Here is a 25,025-nt window from a genome sequence, read left to right on the forward strand (position 1 = left end):
GAACAACCTGTAAATCCCTGCTTTCTGTCAGCTGTTAATTAGTAATTCCTTCTTAAATCACAAATAGCAAAGTAACTGTGAGCCTTATGTGAGTGGCCCATGTACACAGAATCCCGATGGGCCACTGGCGGAAGGCGCAGACAGCAGGCCATAATGCTGAGGGCTTAATCCCTCCGAGGCAATACAAACACCTCGATAATGCTGCCGGCTGGAGAGCAGGTTCTAGACCAGTCTGCCAGATTCCAATGTTCTCTCTGCTCCTCACCAGCCTATGTGAACACGGGTGGGTCTTTTTACCTTAAGATACCTCATTTATCTCATCAGAAAAATGGGCACGATAAAAACAGTACCTATGCCATTGATTGGTATAAGCATTTAACAAGATAGAGCGCATGAAGGACCTAGGCTCCTTCCTGCCTGGCGTACAGCAAGTGCTCGATAAATTTTAGTCACTGAACAGAGACACAGGCAGATTATACACACAAGTGGAGGCAGCCAGTAAGCCTGGAATACAATGTAGTCATTATCATTCCATAAAGTAACACAGCAATCGGGGCCAAAAGATAACTGTGGGTTCATTTAGCATATTCTAACAGAGCTGGTGATAAATCCAACAGAAACCTTCTCTAGTGGCATTTTAATCAGGAACATCTTTGTAGAACAATGTGCAACGTGTGCTATCCGGAGTACAAAACGACCAAAGGCCAGATCACAGGAGCTAAAACAGTGATCCCGTGGAAGAAGCTCCACTTGGGACAAGCCAGCATTCCATCGAATGTGTCTCACGTGTGCTTCCAGCCTCATCGAGCACAGCAGACCCACACACCCCAGCACATCACCACTAGGTGCTGTGAGCACGGAGAGGCTCTGCGCCTTGTGTTACATAACAAAATTCCTGGTACCTTTTCAAGAGACATGAGCATTTCGAAAACAACCTTCTATGTAGCTCACAACACGAATGGCCCGTGAATTCAAAGTTTTGTTTTTCATTGAAATTTGATCAAAGAGATCCACTCCGGGGTCTCTGAGTATAGACTAGCAACTTGGAAATCTATACTTTATGGCACTTGTTGAAGTAAATTTGTGATTCTTTCTGAAACCATAAATAGCAAAGTAACTCTGAGCTTTATCTCGGAGTGGTGCATATATGCAAAGTCCTGACCTTTTACCTCAATGATTATAAAACAACAACCATACTCACCAACCACTTTACACAAGCACACAAAAGGCTCTAGATATGGCAAAGACAGATCTCAAACACCTAGCAAATGAAAGCCGAGGCAACGGGAAACCAAGCTGAAAACTGTTCCACTAGGCATAAGATGTGCAAGCTCCAAGCAAGCCCATCTTGGCCTTCATTGGCGGGGCCTGTGTAGAACGTACTGTTACCTAAAACACACAGCAACAAGCAGGGAGCACAGCTCACTTCCTCACAGACAGTGAGATCAACTGAAAGATCAACAAGCACATTCTTTTAACCCTACCGCAGCTTCCTGCTTTTCAACACATCTATTTGTGAGCAGCAAGATGTTGGGGGCCTGGGTCCTGCTGCACTTCACCAAAGGCCCCTCCCCAAGCAGGAGCGCGCGCGCGCACACACACATGTCAGCCTAAGCTATAGTTTCGAGACTTTTTTTTTTTAATTCCTCTGGCTTTTTAAATTCCTTTGGCTGGCCATTTAAAAGTGTGTATCTATGGATACATGTCAGAAGAACCCAGGAAGAGGCTGCTAATTGATCATTTGCAGGACTAAAGTACACTGATGTCTGGATGTGAGGGATAAGATTCTGAAAGGAAGACACTGCAATTTAATCCAACATGGGGCAAATGAATCCCTAAGAAGGAGCCCACATCTTCCTATAATAGGTGGCTGGCTGTCTTTCTGTTTTAGGTGGCAGTTTTGGGTCCCAGAAGGGCAGCTGTGTTTCATGTTTGTTTTTTTTTTTAAGTAATGGACTAAGGATTTCATCCTAGCAATACTTCCTAGTATTGGACACCATATTATGTCCATTACGGTCTGTTCAGAAAAAAATATCCAAAACTGGGAAATTAGACAAAAGATGATGCTCATGTGACCTTTTGATGTCATTCTGATGCATTTTCTAATAAGCTCCCCTCAGGGGTCATCTGATTCTGGAAACGTAGCTTCATGTCACTAACACTTCATTAGGGCATTTTACAACCCTCGAAAAGTCAGAATACAACACGCAGGAAAACAATAAGGTATGCAGCTTTCTTTTCTATCTTTTCTGGTAAAAATTATAACCCCAGAAGTTAAAATTTTGTTGTTCTCCAAGACATGAACCCGTTTGGAATCTAATTCAGCAATCTTCTTCGCACATTTCTTTTTCCACTGCCATCTTAATCAGTTTCACCTATCCCTACTGAATCAGTTTTGTCATTCGGCTAGTTCCGCCATTAAATGAGTTCAACAAAATTTTGACACATGCTCACTCTCTATTTGTACGTTTTTAACCATTTAAGAATGAGTTTTTCATAGTTCCTGGGTCTGACAGTCAGATGCTGCCCAGGAGCCTGAGCTCTCTGCTGCAGGACGCCCCCCGCCCCCCGCCACCGCAACCGTCATAGGGCAGCCACATGAAGACAACCAGACTCAGGCTGATTAGCTCAGTCAGCTAGTATGGCGCGAGGTGGCTCCAGCACAGGTGTGACACCTTCCCCCATCCACAGCGGCCACAGCTTTAGACAAAGAAAAACATACACTGAAAGTGAGTGATGGCAGCAATTCCACTCCTACATGTACATATACAAGAGAAACAGTGCCTATGTCCACAAGAAGACTTATACAAGAATGTTCAAGGCCTATATTCATAAAATATCCAAACTGGAAACAACCCAAGTCATCATCAACACGAGGATGGATAAACAAATTATGGCATATTCACAAAATAGATCTATGCAGCAAGAACAAAGTGCTGATATACACAACATTTTGCTGCATAAAAGAAGACATATATAAAAGAGAAGATCTTTTATTAATCCATTTACATGAAATTCAAGTATGGACAAAACTAATCTATGATGACGGATTACCAATGGTCAGGGGAATGACTGGGAAAAGGCACGACGCAACTTTCTGGAGGGACAAAAATAGCATTGATCTGGATGATGGTTACAGAGGTGCACACTTAACGGTAAAAAAAAAAAAAATCAAGCCATACAATTATGACTTTAGCATTTTACTCTATGGAAATTTCACTTGAAAATGAATAAATTTTTTTAAAAAGAAAAATGCCCTGTAAAAGAAGTGGGTGGGGAGAGAGGGAGGGAGAAGAAAGGGAAGTAAGGGTTTAAAAAGATTCTTCTTCCACATGTACAGTAGATTAATTAGATAAGAACTAAATAAAAGAAAAAGAGGGACAAGTCTGAAAGACCAAGAGGCTTAGCCAAGTACGTTTATATGTGCCAACAAATCCCAGCTCAAGAGCTCGTGAAGCCCGGGCACCTTCTTAACCATGGGGAGGTCAAAATGGCTGGTATTTTCTTCTGAGAAATTGAGACAATGCAGAGGTGAGAGCAGACACTGAATCCTAACTCTCTGGGGGCCCATGCTCAATTGGAACACTGACTAAGGATCCCACAAATGAATCAAGAAAATTAAGGTAAGCTCTCTGACTGGGGCAACACTGGCATAAAGGCACAAATAAACAAAGGGTTCTACAGGATGACCCAACTCAATCTGAGAACAAACTATTCTTAGCTAAATAAGGCATGTGTAAACCACTCTCAAAACTACGAACTTATGCCAATATGATCATTACTTAAAGACGTATTTTCAGCTTCTGGAATTCTCTATGGCAGTTTTCATTATTGTTAAATTCCACTGCATCCACCCCACTGGATTTTCAATAACAGGCCTAAAGCATTCCCAGTGGGTGAAGATTGGAAGAAAGAGTCAGACATCTGAAAGAACAGAAGTTTCTCTCTCTGCCAAATGCGACAGCCATTAGCGGTGCAGCCCCAGCCATTCCTGCCACATCCTTTCTGGCCCAGGAGGAATGAGCTCCTCCAAAGAGCACGGCTTCCCCTCACTGGAAGTTTTCTAGCTGAGGTGAGATGACAAGCGATTAGGCAAGAACAGGGGCACTCGGGCCAGGGGCGGGGGACAGGGCACAGTCGGTAAGTGGCTGGCCATGCTCTGTCTCTTTTAATGCTCAGAGTGGCCTGATGGGGTAGTCAGGCTTGGAAAAGGAAACAGATGGCACGCTCAAATTAGGTAACCTGAGGCGGGATTAATAGAGACTTTTGCGAAGTGGATGAGGTACAGAGAAACTCCGAGGCAGGAGCCAGAGCTCGAATCAAAGGCTGCCCAGGCCTGCAGGGATGAGAGGAATGGAATGAGGAAGAAGGGGACTTGATGGAAGCAGCTACCATCTGGCAGAGGGACACAGCCAGACTGAGGGAAATCCAGGGCAGGGATCCAGCAGGATAACTCCCGACCTGGCCAGTCTCCCTTTGAGCCAAAGTCCACGGAAGCCATGGGGTAGGAGCCCGCCGAGGTGGCCCAAGGCCGAGCAGGTGGAGACAGGCCCCCGTTTGAGAGCAAGGAGCCCCTCTGTTCCCCAGAACTCTATGAGCAAGCCTGCCTGGCTCTTCCTGTGCTGTCCTGCCCTGGTGCCCACCGCCCTGCACAAACGCTTACAGTGGATGCACCCACCTTAAGCCCCAAGCAAAATCCAGCTCAGAAGTTCTGAGCCTGCAGACTTGTGGTTTGGAATGAGGGGGCACTCCACCAACAGGATGCACTAAAGGTTTTGAAAATAGGGCCTATCTTTATAACTGGAGCCAACACTGTAGTCCCTTCTCCTTCCCAGGGTTCTCTTTTCTCTTTCCCATGGTCCTCCTCTCCTTCCCAGAGTCCTCTTCTCTCTTTTCCAGATCCTTCTTTCTCTTTCCCATGGCCCTCCTCTGTCATTCCTTCCTCTTCCGTCTTTACCCCAAGTTTTCCCCTTTGATCTAGAAAAACACTCCTTCCACACCAGAAATTGGTTCACCTTCAAGGACAATCCTGGTCCCAAAATTGGAGTTTTTATTTGAAGGGGCAAAAGAATTCGCTCTCATTTACACATCAACAGAGTCAATCCATGGTGGCCCAGACACAAGGCTTTCCTACTCTTAAAATGGCAGAGAGCTGCTGCTAGGTTCAACTGTAGTCCAAGAAAAGACTGTTTATACTCCCACAACTATACTCCCCAGCTCTCTGCACAACCCCCCCCCAAAAAAAACAAGAAGAGGAAGAAGAAGAAATGTTAGCAGGATCGCTCTAAGTCAAGATCCTGAAGTAAGATTAAACTGGGTTCCGGTTTGCTCTACACTGGGGGCTGGGTTCAAGTAGAGGGCCCAGGTGTTGGAAGCCGGGGCCACATCCCTATTTTTCATCCAACGACCCCTTTCCATAGAAGGGCCCATGCAGCCCTCAAGGCTCTTTGAGGGGGGCAGCTGCTTCTCTGGGCCCGCATGCCCCTCACCAGCTACCCCTACAGTCTCAGGTCTTAAGCATGGCTTGGAATCACTGAAACTACAGCAGGGGCCCTGGGGATCGCTGCGCACAGCCCTTCCCACTGAGAACAGTCCGCTCCTCTCCAGGGTTGCATGGAAGTTTACGGTACACGGACTTGTTACACCTTCTCGGTATTTTCCCCCAGGGAACAGCCCCCAGGAGATCCATTTTTTTACCCAATTTCAACCACTATTTACAACTGTGCAGTATGCAATTTCTTCCTTTGGACTTTTTAAAATTTAAGATTACTTGGTATACAATCTTATATTGTTTATATCAGTTTCAGGTGTACAATATAGTGATCTGACATTTTTAGACCTTACAATGTGATCACTACACACTAGAAATCATCTGTCACTGAGCAAACTTACCACAATATTATTGACTATATTCCTCTTCCCTTTTCACCCATCCTCCCACCTGGTAAATAACCCTTTGACCTCTGTTTCTATGAGTTTGTTTTTGTTTTATTGGTTCATTGTTTTGTTTTGTTTTTTTTAGTCCTTAACATAAATGAGCTACGTTTTTATAATTAATCCTAGACGACTTTGGTAAAGAACAAATTTTCAAAAGTTTACTGAAAAAATAGATTTTATTCAATGCTACATGGCCATAATGAGGGAAAGGAAAATAATATTGCTCCTATCAAAAAAAGCAACATGAGCCCTGGCTGGTGTGGCTCAGTGGATTGAGTGCCAGCCTGTGAACCAAAGGGTCGCGGGTTCGATTCCCAGTCAGGGCACATGCCTAGTTTGCGGGCCAGGTCCCCAGTAGGGGGCATGCAAGAGGCAACCGCACATTGATGTTTCTCTCCTTCTCTTTCTCTCTCCCTTGCCCCCTCTCTAAAAATAAAAAATAAATCTTTTTTTTTTAAAGCAACATGATTACAAAGGTGAGAGAGTATAATTGGGATTCTGCATTTAGTTTGATTGCTACTTAAGTGGTCAAAACTAGTTTCATCCCCATTTTGAATGAAATGGAAAAGGGTGAAATCCCTTTAAACCAGCGATCTTCAACCTTTTCCTTCTATGGCACACATATTCTAATTACTAAAATTCTGTGGCACACCAAAAAAAAATTTTTTTTGGCTGATCTGACCAAAAATAGGCATAATTTTTATTCACTCACACGGGATGGCTATTGTTGTCTTGTCTGTTGTCACTTTATTTGACAATCTAGGGGAAAAGAGGTCAGTGCCTCTGACTAAATATTCAGGTATTGCATGTTTTAAAAATTCTCACAGCACAACGGTTGAAAATCGCTGCTTTAAACCATCAAAGCAAATAAACAAGTATGTAAATAGCTTAACAAGCTTTGTTTTCCTAGCATTTTTTTAAAGCATCACACCATTTTAAAACAGAACATTCTGGGCATTTCTAGCTCTCTAGGGCCAGGCTGTATGTGTTCTTCCCAATAGCACATAAGAGGTCAAGCTGTCAAGTCATCCCGTCAGAGCCCAGGAAATTCTTCCTCAGGTGCCCCCACAGCTTTGGTCAGCAGCGCCCACATAGGAGACAGGAAAAGGGTTTCGCTTTGTACTCACTCTTACAAAGTTGTCAGGGAACAAACCTCTCCTGCCGTTGATCTGTCCCTCCCACCAGCCTCCATCCTCCTTCCTGATGTTGGTGATGATCTCACCCACGCTGATAGTCAGCTCATCATCGTGCTGGGCCTGGTAGTCAAACTCCACTATGGCCTCCACTGAAAGAAAGGAACAGGAACAAAAAAAAAAAAACCAAAAGTGAGAGAGCACATTAGATGGGATGTTGGAGAAGTCTGAGGTTCAGCAGCCTTAGAAGATCAGTAAAGGTAGGGGCTTCCCTCTACTGATACTTAAATAACAGGGCCACACACAGCGAGCCGATTTTGGTTAACCTGAGGCCCATCACAATACAGAAGCCACCAAGGTCGGTGGTCATGAACAGGCTGAGTGGCCTGCAAGTCTCAGGGCCAGCAGGGGCTTTCAAGGGGAAACTGCTCCATGACAGAAGGCCAATGACATTTGCACCCCTCGCCCCAGGGAGCCCCGGCATCATTTCCTCCAGTGCAGAGACGGTAGACAAGAGGCATGAGTTTGGCTCTTGGTGCCTCCTCCCTTGCCAAGACTAAGGTTGTGCAAACTGTAGGTGATCATAGTTCCCACTCTACAAAGGTGATGGCTTCTCAGCAACGACTCGTATAAAAACAGATATACAGAGGCCCCGCTGGCCAAACCAGTGCTTCAGACAGCTAACATTTGCAGGCACAACTGCCCTTTCAACATATGGCATCCCAGGCAGCAACCACTTTAAATTGTTCTTCCAATCTGTGGTGAGTTTTTATCATTGGTAATAGGTGGAGGCAATGGATGATTCAGATGGGTCTTCTTGGTGACAAAGCATCAATGCAAACTGGTTGAGCTAACCAATCTCAAGACTGGATTATCCGCAGATGGATTATACAGTTTATCTAGACTTTGAGTCTCACTTCACACCCACCTCAATTTATCAATCCCGTGTTCTTTTCCTTGTTATTGGCAGCTCAATATGAATGAATGAATGAACAAACGAACGAATGAATGAACAAACGAACGAACGGCAAATGAATGAATACAAGAGAAGTGAAAATTAGGTGAAACCCCAAGTGGTGAAATAGCAGCCTAGAAATCATAGTAAAATAATGGAAGAGGAAAAGTTAAATAAGCTCTTATAGGAAGCACACATACAAAAATGAATTCATCATGGATTGCAGACCTAAATGTAAGAGCTAAAACTGTAAAGCTTTTATAAGAAAGCATAAGAGAAAATCGTAGTGATCTTGGGTTTGGCATAAATTTCTTCAATGGGGAACAAAAAAAGCACAAACAACTTTTTGAAATTCAGTAAGTTGGGGTAGGGTTTTCAGGAAAAAGGACTGGTGGGGAAGCGGGCGCCTGCCAAATGGGCTGTGCATCTCCATTAGGGAGAAGTTCCCAGAGTGCTTCCAGACCAGAAGACCCTCTCCATCCAGACGGGTGCGCTCATCATCCACTCATAATGGCAGCTAACCCAGACAGTTCATAAGCAACTAAAAGTGGAATTTCCTTCCCTAGATCCTTTTCTCATTCCAAAATCGGCTGGCCAGCTCTGCTGTCATCAATCTGCCTAGGACGAAGTTGACTTATGAACCATTCTCATCCCTTATCAACAGAAAGGAAGAGCAAAAGAGCATAAACAAGGCAACGTTTCCTGACAACCTGACAAGTACAAAGGCAGAGACACTCCAGTTTCCTTGTACCATGCGCTGCTCCCCCGCAGTTAAAAGGAGCCATCAGGCCACTGCCGCCGAGACCAAGATGGCTGGGAGACCCGCCACCTTCCTGAAGCCAAGGTGCTGGTTGCATCATTCACCATCAGGGGCCTCACTGCAATTCTGCCCGGCTTCAGAATTATGTCGCCTACACCAAGTACGATGCCATGACCAACCAAGTCATGCCCTACAACTACCCAGTGCCCGTCCCAGATGTTGGGAACATGCCTGACGTGCCCTGCCACTCCCAGGACCTCCAGGGCTCAGCTTGGTGTGGCTGAAGAAACGGTGAACACATCCACTGACAGGGAGGAGTAACCCTCCCCTGTGTCTCCCGATAATAATGTGAAAACCAAAAAAAAAGAAGCCATCAGAAGAATCAGAACCAGGTTGGTTAAAAAACAGCTTTCTTCAAATTGCCTACACATGGATCTATTGAAGTTTTGCCATCAGAACTGAGATTACAGTAAGCGCTGTTTATGTGTCAGACACTTTCCCCACATTATCCCAGTTAATCCTCACAATATTGCGATGCCCATCCTCCCAGTTAAAGAACCCAAGCTCGGTAAAGCTTATTTGCTGAGCCAGTGCTCTCCAAAATGGGATGTGATCACTGTAGGAATGAATTGATATGGGGAAACAAAATATTAGAACATCTATTCATTTTTAAAATTTTATTTATTTTTACAGAGAGGAGAAGGGAGGGAGAAAGAGAGGGAGAGAAACATCGATGTGTGGTTGCCTCCCACACACCCCCTGCTGGGGATCTCACCGGCAACCCAGCCATGTGCCCTACCCTGAGAATCGAACCGGCAACCCTTTGGTTCGCAGGCCAGTGTTCAATCCACTGAGCCACACCAGCCGGGACTATTCATTTTATTTTAATCTTAAAAAATGAAAAATGCAACTTCTCTAATATTCCATTTGCAGAATGGCACCGGCTCCTCCTCAAGGCCTCTCAGACGCTGCCCACACCAGCTTCAGCTCCACGGGGCGCCCTGCAGTTCCGGGAGGCCTCTCAGTAAAGCCTCTTTATGGCTATTACCCCTTTTAAGTAAGATCGCCCTCACTAAATGGATGAGAGGCTTGAAAAGATCTGTGAAAAGAAAGTAGGGATGGGAGACAATACTCAACATGTGACCAAATAAACAGGAAAGTGGCAGAGCTGCCACTTCAGCTCCTGGTGGGAGCTCTTCGCCAGCCATTTTGGGAGGTGAACAAAAGGACAAGCCGATGACATCTGACAGGGAGACAACCAAAAAACTAAATCATCAAGACAATTTGTAATACAGGTTTTCTTACACTCTTGATACAGGTGTACGTTACCTAAGTATAATATGGAACTATTGGAATTAGCAATATATTGAAACCATGTATCTGAACCCTGAAGACAAATGTCTTCATTTTTTTCACCCATGTCAAAAGTCACACGATATTCAACCTTGTTTTCCAAAGGCCCACTAAACCTAATAATAAATATTTAGAAGCTTCTTCTGGGCTTTCTCAATCAACTAGTACAGAAATACATGGGCATAATCCATAAATAAGTACATATGTGAAAATAGTCAATTATTTTGTTAATAACAGGTATTATTGCTTAAACAAGAAAAGGCTTGGAACAGTGACCGAGGTTCCCCCCAGCTGACCCCATTTGAGCACTTGGAGATGAAAGCCCATAGCTTTTCTGACGGAAACAGAAAATCATGGGAAGAGCAGAAGCAGCACCTGGGACCTGCCTGCAGGAGAAACAGACAGGAAGGGAGGAAGGACAGGAAGGCAGCTAAGGAGGAATCTGGTCAAGGATCCACCTAATAAACCCTGTGTACACTGGAGGACTCAGAACCTCATCAACTCCCAGGACGCAACCTTGCTTCTTCTTTCCTAAACAGCAAGTTTCATTTTCTCCATTCTGTATGTGGGCTTCACCAAGGCAAAGCTGGAAGAAGACAACGAATCTGCTTCAAGAAGATGGTCGCTAAGAAGTAAACAGCTGCCACCTTTTGTCGTAAACTGAAGACAGTCTACCTGCTCTTGCTTCACTCTCCCTCTCCCCATGAGCCCAAGGACACACCTTACCTGGTGCCTGCTATGAGCCATGCTAGGAATTAGGAATGGGGGTCTCCGGGATAAATAAAGCAGAGCTGCCTAAGTTCTCAGTCTTCCCAATATCCTATCGAGCTGGTCTTTGCTGATTCAGCCTTTCCTTAAATTCCCAGACACTTAACTAATCACGAGCATCTCGCCTGCCTTCTGGCCCCAGCTGGGCCCTGACTGCCTCTTGTCACGCCCCTGGCTCCTGCAGCCCCAAGGCCTCCCCGGCCCCTGGCACTGAGGCAATTCCACCCTGTGGTGGCAGCGGCCGCACTGTGTCTCGGTCTCCCTGTGGGCCTCCAAATGCCTTCTGGGTACAGTTCATCCTTAGTTCTGTCGTGGCCTCCTATGAGTGTCCATGACATGTAATAGGTGCTCATTAAAGCTTTAATAAACCAACTGCTCAACTTGCATTTTATAATGGCAGATAGTTCTCTGCCCAACCAAGATGCTACTAAAATGCCAAGTGTCAATCACATTTTTGCAAATTGAGTCAGAGTCTACAGTTCACTAAGGGAGCTAGCTTGCTATTTAAAGGATCCTGTGGTTAATTCTTTTGTAACATGAATGATCACTTCCTGCTCTACCTTTCCTGTCAAGATGAATTTTTACATACCAGGTTTCTCTAAGAGGAGGAAGCCTACATATGGCTTTGTTAAGAGCTCACAAATTATGAGGCTATATCTCTCCTAGCCCCTCTAAGGCTCTTTCCTGTATCCCCTGCAAAGCTTCTGTAAGGTCCAGGGCTTTACCATCTACAACAGCATCACTCGCCACGTGTGGCTATCGAGTACTTGACGTTTGGCTACTCTGAGTTGAGATGAGCTGTAAAATTCAAAGCAGGTTGAAAAGACAGATTATGAAAAAAAGAATGTTAAATATCTCATTAATTTTTATATTGATTGCATGTTGAAATGATAATGTTTTAGATACGCTAGGTTAAAAATATTATTCAAGTTAACGTCACTCATTTCTTTTTTACTTTACAAATGTGACTACTAAAGCATTTGAAATTACTTATGTGGCTTGTATTATATTTCTATGGGACAGAGACAGTTCAGGGTAATACTTGGCAGACAGGAGATCAAGACCTCACATCGCATAAGCACACTCAAAACCTTCACAAGAACCTGTGAGACAGTCTGTGTCCCCCAAACCCATTTCCTTGCCTTCAGGAAGCTGCAGGTAGCTGCAGCAAGGATAAAACATTACCTAAGATTTTTTAATGGGTACCCTTTGGGCAACTACCTCTGAGCTTGAGCACAAAATTAAAACATTAAGCTAAACAGAATATATCAGAGGTATAATTAGGGCAACAGTCCACAAAATCCCATCTTTAAAGACACCATAAATTACAAAACTTAAGAACATCTCTGTGTCAGAAAAATATCACCCTCCAGCTGCTTGCTGTGCCAAAAGCCAGCCTCCACAAGTTCGCTACATCTACTGCCACTGCAAAAGCCAAAGCCACAGCTAACCGGTGTGTGATAGAGATCTGCTTGGGAAAGACAGAACACTTCAAACTCCCCCATCTCTGACCTCTGACCTCCGCCTTCAAACTTGCTGGAACATCTCCCTCAAAAGATGAAATGGGTGGTTTTTAACTGTTGGTTGGCTGTGCCAGTTGCCAAGATCTGTCTCAGGCAAACTTCTCACGGTGGCAGTTCAGAGGCCCCTGTGGGTGATCCGGCCCCTCCCTGCCTGTGTGGAGGGAACTTCCTCTCTCCTGGGTCTCCTATACTGTGAGTTTGTGGTGGCCCACCCCAGTCAGACTGCAAACACCATCTTGGTGTTTGCACCTGATCTTTTTCAGGATCCCGCCCCCCTTGTCTGGCATCAGGGCTGGCTCCATAAATGTTTGAATAAACCAGAAAGCATGAAGGGTAATGCAAATTGCCAATTTCCTCCATCCACATATACATAGACGGCGGGGCAAAAGTAGGTTTACAGTTGGTCGTATGGAAAATAATGCAATAACCAATAAGTGAGACAAGAATAAGCTCTGTGTTTCACGTACTCACAACAGTAAACCTACTTTCGCTACACCTTGTATAGATCATGTCGCAAGCCTCACAGTACAGTTTGAAGCTTTAAGAACTTCAGAAGTAGAATGTCACCAAAAAAATTGCTTTTACACTTATTTTATTTTGTGAATTTTTAAAGAATAAATTTCTAATGTTAATGTTTTCTTTCAATCCTCTGAGGAACACGCATAAAATCAGGAGGAATTTTTCGCCAAAAAAGATCATGACCGCTGATAGAGACAAAAAGAACATTACTTGATATCTTGTCAAATCCTTTTTTTAATTTTATGGATGAAGAACTGAGGCCTGGAAGGTTCCATTACTGAGGCTTAGAGAAAGCGAGAGCTTAGTTATGGCAGCATCAATACTAGGACTAAGCCCTCCCAAATTACAGTGCAGGTGAGAGAAGGGAAAATCTAAAATGAAAAGGAAGAAAAACTGAGACCAGTGAGATATAGACTTCCACACCATTGGGATTTTTGTTCCTTTCACATATAGCATAGTTTCTAGAACACCCAGAAAAAATTACACCAGTCAGGAACATATAATAATCTATGTTCAAATCTAAAGAGAGAGAAAACAGATCAGTGGTTGCCTAGGGGCGGGGGGGAGGGCGACTGGCTGTCAGTGGGTAGGAGAGATCTTTAGGAGGTGATGAAAATGCTCTAAAATTAAATTCTGGTGAGAGTTTCAAAATGCTATACATTTACTAAAATTATTGAATTGTATGCTTAAAATGGGTAGAATTTTATACCGTAATATAGCTTTTCAAAATAAAAAAAAGTCTATGTGATGTCTATTTTGGAATTTATGCCAACATTCGCTCATCAAGGTGGTCAGCTGTATTTGTGTTCCAGAGAGAGACCATTCCCTATTCAGGCAGGGGAAGCAAATTGAGGGACTCCCCCTGCCTCCCGCATTAGATACAGTCTGCTCGGAGTATCTATCAACATGTCCTGTCCTCCACCAGCACAGAACTCAACTACGTCTCACAGCAGTGATGTGACAAAGGCTGGAAATGTCTGCAGCAGATGCTCCCGCAAGGCTCCCAGAAGAGGCGGGGATACTTGGGGCTGTCTAGTTGCCGTCTTTCCCCAACCTGATCCTCCGGCTTTTCCTTCCACCCTGTAAACCTGGTAAGTGCTCTTCCTTACTTTAGTTAAGGGAGAGTTGGTTTCTGTTGCTTGCTACCAGAGAACGCTATGGATACATTCATGTATCAACTTTTTAAAAACCAGACTCTTCCTTACACAAGTCTGCACAAAACCCTGTTCTCACTACTCCATGCTTTCCCAGTAACATAAGAGCTGAGAGTTTGGGGACGTGAACTTCCCAGGTCAGGCCACAGGTACTGTGATCCCGTCCAAGTCCAACAAAGCTGACGTTTCATGCCACGATTTCCTTTGGCGTCTACGCACGCAGAAGTGGCACCAGACTAACAAGGGCATGGTTCCTCAGGCCTGAATCTATCAGAAACTGAACATCAGCTTCCCCAAGGAAACAGGCTCGGAACACAGACCCCAGTGAACAGCCAGCCACCAGCCTGAACCCTCTCCCTGGGCAGGAGGCAGAGACGGCTTCCTGCAGGGCCGAAGGACGTCTGCAGCAGGCCCGGGGGCAGCTGCCAGAACTGGGCATCCACAAGGAACAAGTGAAAGAGACACATCAAGAAAGAAGAGAAAGAACAGATCCAACTGTGAAAGAGGAAAGAAGGCCCACCACTGGCTGCCTCAGACAGCACAGAGGATGGTCCTGTCGCTGCTTTCTAGAACAGCCCAAGGAACCCAGGCCTCCCAGTCCATCTGTCCCCTCTTGTCACCTCTGTCTAAGCATCTTTACAGAAGACACAAGGTGTAGGAGAAGGAACATAGGCTTTGAAGCCTAGTAGGCCTGCGAGTGAATTCCAGCTTAGACATTTACTAGCTGTTTCAGTTCATTTTCTTTGTGCTTAAAATTGGGAGATGAGCCCTGGCTGGTGTGGTTCAGTGGACTGAGCGCTGGCCTGCAAGCCAAAGGGTCACTGGTTCGAGTCCCAGTCAGGGCACAGGCCTGGGTTGCAGGCCAGGTCGCCAGCAGGGGGCACACGAGAGGCAACCACACATGGATGTTTCTCTCCTTCTCTCTCTCGCTCCCTTGACCCCTCTCTAAAAATAAATAAATAAATCTTTAAAATTGGGAGATGATCTACCCAGTAGGTTACTGCAAGGATGAGGGATGATGCCTGGAAACTCCTGTACACAGAAGCTGCTCCATAAATGACAGCCACTAGTCTCACAGGCAGTCATCAGGCTGTGCTGTGAGGGTCCCCCTTGGTCTGCCTTCCCTGTCTGCCCCTTGGAATGGAAGCCTTTAAAGCAACGGTCCCCAACCTTTATGGCACCAGGGACCGGTTTCATGGTTTTAGGATGATTCAAGCACATTACATTCAAGCTCACCTCCTGCTGTATGGCCCGGTTCCTAACGGACCCAGACCAGTACCACTACATGGCCTGGAGGTTGGGGGCCCCTGCTTGAAGGGCAGAGCTAACCATCCCCTCCTCCTTGTTTGGTGCCTGGCACATAGTAGGTACTCAGTAAGTGTTGGTGATCGAGTGCATGTGCTGAGAAAGTATCCCCAAACCATAGCTTATCACTCAGCACAATGAAATGAGTTACAAATGTGAGCCTAGTTGTATGATTTGAAGACTGGGGAAAGTCGAAGATTGGCATGACCAGTCAGTCACCAAACAAGTATGGCCCACTGGTCCAAGCCTCTCAAGTGCTACCGTGACCAGCCTTGACTCCATTCCCACCTCTGCCAGGACCGCTGCCTCAGACAGCAGAGGGGCACTCAATCAAAGGCACGGACATGATGCAGGGCCATGGCTGACTTGCCCTGCTCCCTCGACGGGGATGTGCTTCACAAAGCCTGGGGGCCGAGTCCCTGAAAGCCCACAGTGAGAAGCCTTTGCCTCACCAGGGCCTCACCCAAGGAGCCAGGAACAATGAGTTATTAAACACTTCCCGACTAAAACTCACCCCTGCAAACCTAATGCATAGCTCTTTTAAGAATGTGCATTACACAGACTGGAAAAAAGTAACTTGGCCAGAAGAAGCCTTTTTGAATAAAAAAGAAAGCACAGAGGAAGTGTGCAGATGATTTTGCAGGAAAAAAAAAAACTAGCAAAGATAAAAGACAATTGATTAGAGTCAACTAAACCAACAGAGAATGGTCCTATACAATATACATAGCGGGAAAGCAAACTGCATGTTAGAAAACGAATTTAATAAAAAGTTAAGTCAAAATAGTTGAGCCACTTAAAGAGATCATAATCTTTTTTTCAAGTAGACAAGAGAAAGGACATGAGTGTTGCTTTACATAAATATTTGATGGTTTTAGGTAATCCGATGGCCTGAAGATAAGCAGAGATGGTATTCCTTTTTCCTCACTTTATAACGACAGCCTGGTTCTCAGACTCCAAGAAGACTCAAAGATGGGTGCCTAATTAGAAGGTGATCCCCATTTTTCTCAGTGAGAAGATCCAAAACATTTTGGGCCAACCAAACTTTAAAAGGAAAGCAGAAACAGTCAAAAATGTCTGTTTATACTATGTATTAGTTTAATTTGGCATGTAAAATAAAATAATTAGAAGACAGTGCCCCCCACACAACCCTCTCATTTCATGAACAAGTTTTATTCGACGGACATTGCATCGATGGTTAAAACACATTTGATTATGGCTAAGGAACCTAAAAGGTTTGCTTTTCTACAAAATTAATTCACAAAGCCCTATAGTACAGCATACTTTGCGAGGACTAGAATAGTATGGAGTGAGGATGGGGAACTGGCTTTACGGCTGGACATGTATGAAAGAAGAAAGGTTAAAGTCTTACTGTTGATTTCAGTGTAGCTAAGCTGAATCAGCTGTAAGAGCCAAGAATGTTTAGAAGACTAGGGAACCAGGTCAAAAGGAGGGAAGTGGAGAACAATTCCACAGAAAACCGTGGTCAGCCTGCGCAGTGGGGGCTGGGGAGTGAGGGCTGAGTCACTGCATGGCCTTCTGTTAACAAGAAACACACTGTCTGGTAAGAGAGAAAGTAGACAGAGGTGACAGGAAACCACGGTGAGCCCTCGCCGCCTTTCCTGGGAGATCTAGTGCCCCTGCTCAGCCTTCCTTTATACCCCTTGGCATGACAATCTTGCCCAAGTGTGAGCCCCTGGGAGGCAGAACGGAAGGTTAAAACCAAAGCCTGTGGGCCTCTGAAAAGAAAACTCATGTTGCCCGGTGCATTTTCCCCCCTCAAGTACTGAGCTGACTCCTTCGCCCCATCAGGCACTGAAGAAATGCCTCCTTGTCAAAGCAAGGAGGTCATCAAACACTAACAGTTACGTCAAAAGAATTCAGAAATGAATGAGAAAAGACTTCCACTGGCCACAAAGGGGACAACATGCGTATCAGTAGGAATAACTGCAATGGATTAAAACACATCAAATATGTTTGACATCTCGATTTGATATGCTATATGGTCTATATTTCATAGTGACATTTTAAAAAAAAAACAAACCAGTGGTCACCTTTGGAGGATGCTGGGGAACCTACTCACTGTTCCGAAAGCTGGTAAATGAAGGGAAAGGATCAAACATTTGTCCTTCCTCCCTCAAATGGACAGGATAAGCAATAGTCAATGAGGAGAAATTTGGCTAATAATTGAAGACAGAATGAGAGAATTAGACGATCAACATTTTGCAACCTCTAATGCCAATCAAGGACCTGGGCAATGGTCACTAATGGCTGCTAACATTTCAGAAAGAGAGACAACCACGCTGCATGGGCCTCCTGCCAGGAGGAAGTACGTGCCACCCCATAAAGCATTCTTGCCAAAGAGCTAAAACCTGAGCGGGATCAAGCCTCTGGATTTACTGCCAATTTGCAAGGAGTACAGGGGCCCAAGAATATGTGAGACGGTACCCTAAGGTGCAATGAACAAAATACAAACTGCAAGCAACTCTACCAGCAAACGACTTCAACCGAAAGAAAAATTGCAAAGGAAAAAGGAAAGAGACGTGGGAACCTAGGTTAAAAGAGACTCCGAGGCAACCAAGCAATCACACAGTATGGACCTTCCAAATCCAGATCTTAACAAATGCCTATAAAAATATTTTAACTATGTGTAATAATTGGATGTTTGAACTGGATGTCTGAAGATAAGGAAACATTGTTAGTTGTTGCAGATGTAAAAATGATATTGTATTTATGGTTTTGAAAAGAGTCCCTTATCTTTTAGAAATACATGCTGAAACACTTCCGGATTGTTAAAATGCTCTCTGTGTGCAAGTAGAAGAATAATATTCTACACTGAACCTAAAGGATGAAGAGAAAAATCATACTGCTGGCGTAACTTGAGCTGGCGCAATCTCTAGTTTCACAAGTGATTCAGCTAACCCTGTTGTGCACAGCAAGGCACCTGAAAAGGAAGATGGGGTTTTTAAGTCAGCAAGATATTCGAAGTGCATGTGTATGTATGCGTCTGTGTGTTTCAATACCTGAATTTTTTATTAAAGGCACTATCTGCAAATATATTTAAATAAAGAATAGTTCCAAAAGTATTTTACTTTTTAGTGCTACAGTTTATTGCCTGTGAATAATTTTAAAATTTACCTCAAGTACTCAAATTTGTGATTATCTCCCGACATGACAGGCATTGTAAAAGAAATCCTGAGGCAACTGGGACTTAAACTGTGTTTACTTTGGTGTTTGTACAATGCTTAATCCTAACTCCTTTGTTAAAATATCCTTTTAGCTACATAAAGAAATGTAATAAGCAACAAGTACAATCCAAAACGTGTTCTCCACCAGACGTCCATGAGCGTGGACCTCAGAACGGAGCTGCAAGGCTGCCTCTGTGAACAATCTGAATTTGGATTTTTTTTTTTTGGTTGGTATGTGTGTGCACATGCATACACAGTGAGGATATAACTATTTTTATCATTCCTGTGTTATGCCTTTTTCTTTTTTCAGCTTCAGTGAGACACAACTGACATATAACACTGTGTCAATTTAAGGTATAAATGCAATGATTGGATATGCTCCTATATTGCAATAGGATTACCGCAATAAGGGTTAGTGAACAGATCCTTCACCTCATACAATTAGCATTTTGTTGAGGTGGTGGCAATGGTGAGAACACATAAGATCTAATCCCTTAACAACTTTCAGGTATACAGGACAGTATTATTAACTATGGTCATCCGGATCTCCCTGAACTTATGACTGGAAATGCGCCCTCCGACCAATGACTCCTCATTTTTCACGCCCCTCTTCCCCGACAACCACCAGTCTACTGTTTCTATGAGTTCAGCTTCTCTAGAGTCCACATGTGAGATCACACACTATTTGTCCTCCTCTGTCTGCCTTACCTGACATAGTGTGATGCCCCGAAAGGTCATTCATGCTGTCGAAAGTCACCAGATTTCCTTCTTTTTATAGCCAAATAATATTCCACTGTATATACAGACCAGATTTTTTTGTTTTTATTGAATTTATTGGCGTGACCCTGGTTAACAAAATATAGAGCCCTCAGGTGCACAACTCCACAGCACATCATCTGTACACTCTGTGGTGTAGTCACCATCCCAGAACCACAATTTCTTTACCAATTCATCCACAAATGGATACATGAGCCATTTCCATGGGTTGGCTGTTGTGAATAATCCTGCAATGAACAGGGGGATGCAGAGAGCTCTCTGAGATAATGACTTCATTTTGTTCAGATATGCATCCAGAAGTGGGATTGCTGGGTCATATGGCACTTCTGTTTTTAATTTTTGGAGGGACCCCCCTAATGTTTTCCATAGTGGTTATACCAATTTAGATTCTGATTTTGGGTTTCTTGACCTGAGCTTTATATAAAGAAGGCTGTAGTTCTGCTTTTTTAGGTGCAAAACATTGTGATTATGGCTTTTAAAAAGAGTACTCATCTTTATGAAATGTGTGCTGAAACATGGCAGATCACCCGCCTAGCCCTCAGCACCGCACTCTCTGAGAGCCGGCCCCTCGACAGCATCTGTCTGTACCTCGCTGGTACTTCCTGCACCCTCACTGCTCAGCGGCAGGCTCCGGCCTCACACAGACCTACTGCATCCGAAGCTGCAGTGTAACAGGATCCCAGAGGACTGACACATACGGTGTCACCTGAGAAGTGCTGATCTGTACCCCACAGGTTCCTCACCCAGGAGTCAGAATCGCCTGTGCAGCCTCCTCCTGCCTCTCCCCCCAAGCCTGGTCCACACCAGAATAGGGGGTCCACATCAGAATGGGGGATCCACATCAGAATGGGGGGTCCACATCTAGGCTGAAGACAGTCCCATACGTGACGCTCTGTACCTCCACCACTCTCCTAAACCCCTAAAAGGAAGGAGGAATGTAAGTCTGCATTGAACAATGGGGTAGCAGGGTGCTTGCGATCCCAGGCCTAATGATTTCTGAGACACCGGTCGGCACTGAGCCGACAGGTCTGCCGAAGTCCCACCCAAAAGGCAGCAGCGAGAGGGTTCACATTAACTTTGGGAAGATGGCCCTTCCTCACATTCATGGGAGGGGAATTCACTTTGGTCTCACTTCAAATGAAATAAAGAAACTACACATTCGACCAGTCCATCTCCGTGAACGAAGATGGAATTCCAAGTCCTTGTCCCAGATCTAACCACACTGGATTGCTGCCCGCGTCCCCCACTAGAATGAAAGCTACAGGAGGGCAGGTGACATGTCTTGTGCCCCTGAAGACCCAGCGCCAGTTTAATGCCTGGCATATGGTAGGAATAGAAACCCTTGGTGAATGAAAATAGACTCTTACACTTCTAGGTGCCAGGTGCCTTTATCCTCATCGCATCGTTAAATTGTAACAACCACTCTGTGGCACATTATACTTTCCAAGATGGCTGCAGCAGTCTCTGCCATCTGTCACGCTCTTCCAGAAGGTAACCCCAGCCACCAACGGGGGAAGTCTAATGTCCCTCCCGGGGCCTTTGAATTTGGGCGGGCTTGTGGCTTGTGAACACCGCCACCAGGGGAGTGCAGGAAAGGGATGCTGTGTGACTTCTGAGGCAGGGTGACAAGAAGCTAATATGCAGTTTCCAACCCACTTGCTGGGATACGTGGAAGACCACCAGGCCGGAAGAAGGCGAAGTCCCACTCGGGGCCCACATGCAGGTACTCCGGCAGGCTGCTGAGTCACCCAGCCCACAACATGTCAGTGTCAGAGCTTTCAGTTGATTCCAGGCCTCCCAGTGTTGACTCACCCCCCAGCCTTCAGGTCTTTCCAGCTGAGGGCCCAGACATTTTGGAACGTGACAAGCGATCTCCACCATGTCCGGTCTAAAGTCACAAAACCCATGAGCATATTAAATGACTGTTTGAAAGTGCAAAGTTTGGAGTAATTTGTCACACAGCAGTAGTAACTGGCACACATCCATGACGTACCTATTGCTGTCCCTAATTTGGAAAGAATCTGGTTCTCAGAGAGACAGATAACTTGTCCAAGGGTAGGGAGCTGATATCCCAGCCGCCAGCCAGTCTGGATTCAAAGCCTCTCTTCTTGCCCCTGTTCCTTGTTCATATTTTTTTAATCAAGGAAGGTTTCCTAAGATGTAAGCTCCAGATACTGTGACTGCACAGATACAAATGTGAAAATAACCAAAGCGCCCACGTGAATACAGGTAGTATGCTCAGATATGAAACCAGGCCAAATTAGGCCTGCCTGCTCTTATAAATTCTTAGCGGACATTTTCTCAGACAGAATGGCTCTTTGATCCAGTATTTATTGAGGGTTTGGGGGAACAGGACACCAGGCTAAACAACAGGAAAATGAGTCAGGGGCCCGACATGAGAGAGAATCAGGAAACGATGACAAGAGAAGGATATTTCTTTCCCTGACATTAGATTAAAAGAGGATAAAGGGGGATAAGTGTGCCAATAGCAATACGGATGCGTAGAGGTGAGGGTGCACAAGGGAGCTGACCCTTCCCTGACGTGGGCGGCAGGGTTATCTGCTGGTAAGGGTCAGGGTGGGGAGAGCATCTGAAGAGCTTGAGAAAGAGTCTAAAAGCAGCTCAGCACAAAGTGCACTATGGGATTTTCTCTTGCACAGTGTGTTTGTGTGTGTACATGAGAGTGGGTAAGAGGTAAGTGAAAGCATTCATGGGTGGCTATGGGGACCCAACAGAATGAGCAACAGCCCCTTGGCCCATTCCTTACCGCCCCTCCAGAGCCCACGGCGGGGCCGTAGTCAAGCACCACACAGGGGCCCCAGGGCTGTGCCCAGGCAGGAGAAAAAGGATTCAGAGCTGAGCTTAGTGGCCTCCAGCAACCGATCTGGGGAGAGTGGCTGAGCTTGGTGTCTGCCAGGCACCAAGACGGCAGGATACAGACCGTGAGGGGGCAGTGAGGGAGTGGGGTAGATGGCGGCAAGCTGGAAAGTTATGATGACTGACCAAATGCATAGGGCCAGGGGTCCGGAGGGTGGGAGCACACCCCACAGGGACGTGTGCAGGGAGCTTTGCAGACCCAGATAAAATGGGGGACAGAAGCCCTAAAGGAAAGGCAGAGACTAATAAGTGGCCAAGTGTGGGGAAGGGGAGAGGTGGTCTCGTCCTTCTTTCCTTTCTCCCTCCCAATGTCTCTCATCTACACATTTCTTTCCAGAATTCCTTTCTCAAAAGACTCTCTAGAACATTGTCAGCATGGGAAAAGAGGTTGCCTATCCATACAAGTCTCCCGGTGTTAGTGGCCTTCAAAAGATCTCAAGGTTCAACATCCCTTGGAAATGACAGCATTTCTTCAAACACACCTAGAACTAGCACAACATGAAAAAAAGAAAAGATGGATTCACTAGTCCACGAGGGGAACATGCATCAATGAATGCGAACATCCTCTTGGAAGTCAACCACGTAATAGGTCTAGAATAAACATTTACTGTAAATGAGTTTCGCCTTTGGGAAAAACACGTTTGGGGAAGGTTTTCATTCTTGATCCTGGAACTCAGAGGATCTCAACCTGGTGTAGGTCTGACGTTGACAACCCCACCTGCATTCATACCCAGCCCCCAGGCCCAATTCCGGATGCACAGTCCTCGTCTACATTGCCCCACACACTTCTCCCTGAGCACCATGTATGTTCTCATACATGAAATCTGGCTCCTTATTCCTTACATCACAAAATGTCCTCCAGCGTCATGGCTTGAGGTCATCTTCAACCTGTTTCAGGCTACCCACAACTACATTCTCAGACTTACTAACTACAGAGTTACTGACTAAATCACTTCTAATTATTATACGCTGCCTGGTAACATCTTTTGAATTACTGTCTTTGACCAGGAATTGATAAGCTTTTTCTTCAAGGGCCAGATCATAAATGTTTTAGGCTTTGTGGACCACGTATTCTATTGCAACTATTCAACTCCGCCATTATAGCGAGAAAGCAGCCATGGACAATAGGAAAAGGAATGAACATGGCTGTGTGCTGATAAAACTTTATTTATGAAAACCATCAGCAGGCCAGATTTGGTCTGCAGCCCATAGTTTGCCAATCTCTGTCTTAGACTGTTATTTGAACTCTTATTGTCTCTTAAATTATAATATCTCATCTCTAAAACAAATTTAAGTTCCTTAAAAGAAGGAACCGGGTATGTATTTTCATTTACTCTTGGCCCCTCCCTGGTATAGTACTACACAAACAAGGAATATGTAAAATTTTTGACTAAGCATTTGAGTATACATTGAGCAGTGTGCTCCATATCATAATTGGACTCCTTTGTGTCATTTAAATGTGTACATTGATGGTGCAAACATTAATTTCTAACCAGTACACACTTAATTCAATTGTGTGTCATAAAGTACAGTGGTACCTCGGTACTCATTGTTAATTCGTTCCAGAACTTTTGAGGAGCGCCAAAAACGCCTAGTGCTGAAACCAACGAGTACTGAACAATGAAGCATCTTCTCTTGTGGGGGGACATCATGACTCACACAAGTGTCTAGTAAGTGCAACAAGTCCCAGGCAAGCACCGAGTGCTGAAACATTTTTTTCTCAAAATGCGACGAGTACAGGGTTTGACGAGTTATGAAACTGACGAGTACCGAGGTATGACTATACTTTTTAAAATTTCCTGGTCTGCTTGTTTGCCACATTTTTTTCTTCTAATCATCTCCATAAGTGGCCTAATACAATCATTCCACCAGCTACTTAACAAACTAGTACATTCCACAAGCGATTTGACATCAGGAGGACTCAGGTTCTGTGCAGACAGAAGTACCCACTTCAGCACACAGTTTTTCCATCATGGCACGAGAGAAAGGAGAGAGAGGAGTTTGCACAGGTAGAAGGGAAGTTTTTAGAAAAGAAAGGAGAGGAAATCTATTGCCGATGCTCCCCACAGAGGCAAACATAAAACAATTACCAAAATAAAACTAACTTCACTGCGGGTTAGTGACAGTTCCTGTCAGATGCTTCTAGCTCACTTCAAAATTGGTAACTGCAACACAGGGAAAAGAAAGTAGACACCTTCCGAAGAAATACAAATATGCAATAAACTACATTGTCCCCCCAAACACTGCTTTTGAATATCTTATAGTAAATCCCATATAAAGAGCTAAAAAGTAACCATTATGCTCTCAAAATGAAACGAAAAATAGGTCCCAGAAAGCCTGAAACGTCACTTCTTGTCAGTAGTGACCTTTAATGCCAATACAGTCCCCGCTTCCTTTTATCACCTCAAATGAAGGTGAGAGCAGCTCAGTGCAGGCAGCAGGGTCAACACAGGTCCTTGCCATCAAAGTCACCCTGCGCATGCGTAGAAATTCAAATAGCTATAAAGAAAGGTCTGTTGGGAAAAGGAGCACTCTAACGCCTTCCCCCAAACTCCTCTCCCCAGAAGCAACTGTTTCTTTTTTTTCAACTTTTTAAAAAATCGATTTTAGAGACAGAGGGAGAGAAACAGAGAGAAAGAAACACCGATGTGAGAGAGAAATAAGCAATCAATTGCCTGTTGTTTGCACCCCAACCAAGGACCGGACCAACAACCTAGGCATGTAGCCTGACCGGAGACAGAACCCACAACTTTTTGGTGTATGGGATGATGCTCCAACC

General features: G+C 44.8%; 1 protein-coding gene across 3 annotated transcripts in view; it reads right to left on the reverse strand.

Annotated features, from left to right (window-relative positions):
• SH3KBP1 (SH3 domain containing kinase binding protein 1) overlaps positions 1–25,025 on the reverse strand; it is a 312,729-nt gene that overhangs the window by 257,255 nt on the left and 30,449 nt on the right. For all 3 annotated transcript variants that reach the window (XM_054581126.1, XM_054581125.1, XM_054581127.1), the window contains exon 2: positions 7,065–7,222. In XM_054581126.1, the coding sequence (XP_054437101.1) occupies positions 7,065–7,222 (158 nt within the window). The remainder of the gene's footprint in view (positions 1–7,064; positions 7,223–25,025) is intronic.

Source organism: Pteronotus mesoamericanus, unplaced genomic scaffold (assembly GCF_021234165.1).
Source record: "Pteronotus mesoamericanus isolate MK-2021 breed Mesoamerican mustached bat unplaced genomic scaffold, CSHL_Meso_final contig_65, whole genome shotgun sequence".
NCBI lineage: Eukaryota > Metazoa > Chordata > Mammalia > Chiroptera > Mormoopidae > Pteronotus > Pteronotus mesoamericanus.